Source organism: Coptis chinensis, chromosome 3, assembly GCF_015680905.1.
Source record: "Coptis chinensis isolate HL-2020 chromosome 3, ASM1568090v1, whole genome shotgun sequence".
In the NCBI taxonomy this organism is placed as follows: Eukaryota; Viridiplantae; Streptophyta; class Magnoliopsida; order Ranunculales; family Ranunculaceae; genus Coptis; species Coptis chinensis.
This window is the reverse complement of record NC_141458.1, coordinates 70,973,015-70,979,289: the sequence shown is the minus strand read 5'-3', so window position 1 is coordinate 70,979,289 and position 6,275 is coordinate 70,973,015. Positions and strand designations below refer to the sequence as shown.

The 6,275-nt window shown below is 40.4% G+C and overlaps 1 protein-coding gene across 1 annotated transcript; it reads left to right on the top strand.

Moving 5' to 3' along the window:
* Positions 1 to 323: 323 nt before the first annotated feature.
* On the top strand, positions 324 to 848 carry LOC147510638 (uncharacterized). The gene has a single exon (XM_086598205.1). It carries the CDS (start codon positions 324 to 326, stop codon positions 846 to 848), a length of 525 nt encoding a protein of 174 aa, XP_086454331.1.
* The last annotated feature ends 5,427 nt before the right edge of the window (positions 849 to 6,275 follow it).

Sequence of the window (6,275 nt, the reverse complement as noted above, 5' to 3'; positions counted from 1 at the left end):
TTGTAATTATCACTTAATTGCTTGACTCTGTGTTGTCAGGATGGAAAAAATTTCGGTAACAATCTATACCTATTTTTTAGCAGGACTTTTATGTAGTTCCTAAAAAATAGGCAAGCTTTTCATAATACTTTGTTGGAACTTATTACAGGAAAAGAAGTGCCGAGCAGACCCAATCCCGAAGTGCATGCTCTGATATATTGGAATCATTACAGTCCCTCAAGTTTGAGTCACCCCAACGTAAGGTTTCTCCAGCCATGAGCAGTTTATAGGGCTATTACCGTCTTAAACCATAGAATAACAAACACACAGAAAAGGAAACAGAGATGGCAGTTTATAGCACAGTCAAAGCTCACTACTTAGAAGATGGACCATTTTCGTTTTCTGAGCCACCTCCAAATCGACATAGAAAGTCTAGAAGACTGCTCAATGACATTTTGTCAGAAGAAGGTGGATTAGATGAGGATGTGCCAGTTGTTGAAGTAAGGGATGGTGAATCTGAGAAATTGAAGAAGTCTGTCCGTAGGCGTCAAAAGGCTGAAACCGACATTGGCTCTCACACCCTCAATATGCCATTGATGGAGGACAATGGCGGGGGCAGTGTGTTTTCATCTATAAAAAGGAAAGGTCTAGCCCTGATGCCTAAGTCCAGCAGTCGAATTGCCCTTGCAGCAGATGCTGATGCAGTCCCAGTGGGACTTGGAGACTCTATAGTGACCAGTTTATTTGATGGAGTCAGGAAATCATCTAGCACATCAAACTTGCAAGACCAAAACTCAATTAAAAAAAGCATAAATCATAACATAGTTGTTGCATTCATACACGGTTATTGTTTGATTGTAAACTTTTAAGTACACGTGGGAAGTGTTTCAATTAGAGTAGTATTATTCCTTAATTACACGTAGGAAGTGTTTCAATTAAGAGTAGGAAGGGAAGGGTTTCACGTAAGAAGTGTTTCAATTAGAGTAGGAAGGGTTTCAATTAGAGATCCACGTGGCTTTGATATTAGAGTGCCACGTGGCGTAGCAGACTTAAAAGCTTTGATATTAGAGTGCCACCTAGGAGAGAGAAAAATCTCACCTAGAGGTCTCTACTTTAGTATATAGATAGTAGATTTCTATTTTGTTGGGTCAAAAAGTCCAAAAACCACAAAATTAGGTGTCTTTCTAAACAATTTTGGAAACTGCTAAGCCATGAGTCGATCTGGGCGCACGGGCCATGCGTCCAGGCACTGGAACACATGTCTATAAATATGGGCACTCATTCATCACAATTCAATTCATATTGTGCGAGAGGGAGATCAACCCAAGTTTGTCAACAAGTATCAAGTCCAATCTAATGAATGTGAGTCTTCTTTTCATGAAATCTTTTCTAAACTATCATTCGTGGAGTTCTTCATAGGTGAATTTTAGAAAAGGAGATAACAAATAAAGGCTTTTGTATGTTGGAGAATAGTTTATTCCCGCTTTTGTGAGTAAATTCTATGATTGTTTTGAGAAGCATGATATAAACTTGAGAACAAAGGCCATCACTGCGAAGACACAATGTGCGGTGTCCTCACTCCTAGTGTTATAAGAGGTATTCTCCCTTTTTAGGGGCTAACTCTCTTTTGCTCACAAAAAAAAAAGATGTATTCTAAGTTTGCAAGATACCCAAGATAGAAGGAGGAAGGAGAAGAGGAATATGTTTGAGTATGTGGTTTTGCTTGGGAAAGATTTGAATCTAGGATATGACGGAGGTATATTGGTGAGAAGCATGCAAAAGAATCAAGTTGCAATTATTGCACGGTTAGCTAATAGCATCTTCTTCGTTCCTATGCCCTTGACTATTCATGAGAATTTTTGTGAGATACTTCTTAAACTTCAACGTGGAGATGAGGACATTGACATAGGAACTCTTCTATGGGAAATCTTTGCTTCATCGAAGTTGGGGGAAGAGGGTATCCTACGTCACCCTTTACCTTTATTAGTGAGTGTGATTAGTAGGAATAATTGAAGTTGTTTGTAGCGGAAGGAGTTGATACAATACCCGTTAATGTGATGCCACCAAATAATGATTGTTTTACATCTTGCATGCAAACAAGTACCTTTTAGCATGTCCTTCTGCCAAATAAGGAATTGAAGTTGTTCGTAACATATGCTTCCACTACAAACAACCTTCTACTAATCAAACTCACTAATAAAGGTAAAGGTGGCTGCCCTCTTCCCTCAACTTCAATGAAGCGATGTTTTCCCATATAAAAGTTCCTATGTCAATGTCCTACTATGGTATATACTGAGGAGTGTTCCTCTTTTGTTTGCTAGAACCTATGATGAATTAAGAGATAGGATGGTAGAAAATTGATAGAAGGCTTATAGAGGAACCATTTTACCTCAGTACAACTTAAGAGTTGAACAATTAAGATATGTGATAAGTCATGTCTTATTCCATATTCACTACACCTTATATAGGTGTTTGATTACAACGGACTCTACCAAGAGAATAGGAAAGAGTTACAACTACTTACTCAACCTACTTGCTACTATCTCCTACTATCTAGGAGAAGACTAGTTCTTTCCTACTTATTAGCAACTAAACCCAGACTTATTCAATTAGCACGTAACAATTCCTCCCCCCTTAAAAAAGGGCCTTGTCCCCAAGGCCATGTTCTGGAAATTGGACCTTCACCAATTCCAGATCCTCCCATGTTGCTTCTGCTGGTGATAACCCTTGCCAATGAATAAGAACTTGCTCTTTCCTTTTTCGTAGTTGACGATTAAGAATGGCTTGAGGCCTAGGATACAGCGATTCATCGTCATCTCTTGTAATGGGCAACTCAGTTTGAATTTGAATCTTGTCACCAACCTGTTTCTTCAACAAAGAGACATAAAATACTGGATGAATGCGAGAACCCTTTGACAAATCCAGTTTATAGGCTACGACACCTATTTTCTTAAGAACTTGAAATGGCCCATAAAACTTAGGAGATAACTTAAAGTTTTTTCTCATCGAAAGAGATGTTTGACGATAAGGTTGAAGCCTCAAATAAACCCAATTTCCTTCTGTGAATTCTCTGTCTGTATGGTGGCGATCATATATCTTCTTCATTCTTGATTGAGCTTCCTTAATATTGGTCGTTAAGTCTTTAAGAATCTGATCACGGTCCATCAATTCTTTTTCCACAGCTTCAACTTTAGCTAAACCCGTAATATAGGACAACAAGATAGGAGATGGCCGACCATAAACAACTTGAAAAGGAGTTGTTTTAATAGATGAATGCCAACTGGTGTTGTAGTAATATTCAGCCCATGCTAACCATTTAAACCAGTCCTTAGGCTGCGAACTGGTGAAACAACGCAAATACATCTCCACAGTGCGATTTACAACTTCACTTTGACCGTCGGTTTGAGGATGGTAAGCTGAGCTGTAGTTGAAGTTGGTACCGTTCACTTTGAATAACTCTGACCAAAAAATGCTTGTAAAAGTCGGATCTCGATCACAGACAATTGTCCTTGGCATGCCATGCAATCGGAAGATATTATCAAAGAAGACTTTCGCTACCCCAACGGCTTTGTAAGGGTGTGATAATGGAATGAAATGTGCATATTTAGAGAGCCTATCGACAATCACAAAAATTGTAGTTTTGCCCTTGGATATAGGAAGACCATCAATAAAGTCCATAGAAATATCTTCCCATACCATGTTAGGAATTGGAAGTGGCTGTAACAAACCCGGCCGGATGTTGATTTATGCCTTTGACACATCATCAGCAAGCAACAAATTAGCGAATTGCGTCTTAGCATTCATGTCCAATAGAAGTTTTTCTCGATTCTTTGAAGAGTTTTTCGATAGCCTTCATGAGTGCTATTGTGAAATTGGCCCATAATAGCTTTGATTAGAGAAGAACCTTCTGCTAGATAAATTCTTTCCTTGAAAAAAATTACTCCGTCCTTGAACTGCCATGGTCCTACTGCTTCACCATCATTTATACGCTGAATCACACGTTGCAAGTCTGGATTGTGTTGCACCTCTTCCTTGATAGCCTCCACCCAATCAGGAATCGGTGGCTAATGATTGCAAGCTCCCCCTTTTTCATGTTCAACAGTGGATGGATTCTTTCCTTGAAAGAACGTCGGCGACAATGTTCTCCTTACATTTTTGTACTCAATAACAAAGTCAAATCCCATCAACTTATAGAGCCACCTTTGTTGTGTTTGTAGTAGTAATTTTTGATTCCACAAGTACTTCAAACTGTGATGATCGGTCAAGACCAAGAATTGCCGCCCCTAGTAAGTACGGACGCCATTTTGCACGGCCAACACTAAGGCTAGCATCTCCTTTTCATAAGTAGACAACAAGTTCCTTTCCCCGTAATGCATGACTGTAAAAGCGATAAGCTTTTCTTGCATTAGGACGGCTCTACACCGAGCCACTAGCATCACATTCAACAAGAAATTGCTTTGAGATCGGGTAAAGTTAATACGGAAGCTTTCGTCATAGCTTCTTTCAACCTGCTCAAATGATCTTTCGACTTCATGTGTCCAAACAAATGAATCCTTCTTCAACATTTTAGTGGAGCAGCTATCTTGCCGAAGCTTTAGATAAACTTTCGGTAATAGCCTGTCAACCCCAAGAAACCTCTCAATGCTTTCAGTGTTTTCAGTTTGGCCCAGCTTATCATCACTTCAATTTTGTCGGGATCAACAGAACACTGTGCGAAATTACATGGCCAAGGTATTGCACCTTGTTTTGGCCAAACTCGTTCATAAGCGCCTGAAAAGATGAAGGTGCATTGGTGAGACCGAAAGGCATGACCAAGAATTCATAGTGACCATGATGTGTTCGGAAAGCCGTTTTCTCTATGTCGTGAGGATGGACACGAATTTGATAATAACCGAACGAAGATCTAACTTTGTAAAGAATTTTTCGCCATTGGTTAGTTCAACAGCTCATCGATCACTGGAATTGGAAACTTGTCCTTGATTGTAATACTATTCAAAGCTCGGTAATCAAACACGGTCGCCATGAACCGTCATGTTTCTTCACTAAGAAAAAGGAGAAGAATAAGGACTATTGCTTGGTCGAATCACACCGAAGATAACAGTTCGCCACCATCTTTTCGATTTCAGTTTTTGAAAATGAGGATAGCGATATGGCTTCACCGAGACTGGTCCTTGGTGGGCAACAATGGAATTTTGTGATCCTGCGCAGACGTCGAGGAGGAAGGCTAGTAGGTGCTACCAACACCCCTTTATATCGATGTAGAAGCTTCACCACTTGTGTGAGGGTACACAAGAATTAATAGCATTTGTTTGAGACACCCTTAAGGAATACAAGTGTAGCATGCCTCCCCGCTCTTCCTCACGGCTTGTATAAATTGAAGGTTACCAACAACTTTGTTTTTCTGGAACGGATAAGCCCTGTAGTGCCACTTCCTTACCTTCTACCTTAAACTTCATTCTAAGTTTAAAGAAATCCCATTCAATAGGTCCTAGAGTACTTAACCACTGAGTACCTAAGACAACATCATAACCTTCCAGTGGAATCACATAAAAATCAACAAATATCAGAACACCCTGTAGATTCAGTTGAGTGTGAGCACACTTACCCGAACTACTCAACCTTTCACCTAAAGCTACCATCACTTCGAGTTTGGTAGATGAAGTTGGTTGCAATGCCGCTTTCTTTGCCATTCGTGCACACACAAAATTGTGTGTACTTCCTGAATCGATGAGAACCGTGACTGGTTTGTGTCCCAACCTTCCCCTAACTCGCATTGTATCAGGTGCACGAGTTCCCGCGAATCGCATGTAATGATTTTCGGAGGTGGATCATCGGTACCCCATCCATTTCCATTTCCACATTATCATCGCTATCGTCTTGGCTGACTGAATTGAGAACAATTTCTTGCGGCGATGACCGGGGAACAAATTTTCGTTACTGGAAAGCAAAGCCCCTTTCTTCTCCTATCATTCATTTCCTCAACAGTCAACCTTTTAATTGGTGTTGCGGATGAATTAGTGGTGAGAGCACTGCGAACATCAGAGCTGACTTTTGAAGTTGCTGGAGGCGGCTTTTGGTGAGAGATATCTCTGGCTTCATAAAGGCGAGCCAACCCAATAGCTATAGAGAGAGTGGAGGGTCTGTTGGCTTGTACATCAGTTCGAATAGAATCCCGTAAACCACTAACAAAGCAACTCACCTGTCGTTCTTGTGGTAAAGAGCCTACCTTGGCTAGTAGTCTCTCAAAACTTGCTTGATACTCTTGTACAGTTCCTATTTGCTGCAACTTGGTAAGT

Bases quoted from the DNA above. Each gene is read 5' to 3' on its own strand.
- LOC147510638 (XM_086598205.1), top strand. From the start codon at position 324: ATGGCAGTTTATAGCACAGTCAAAGCTCACTACTTAGAAGATGGACCA.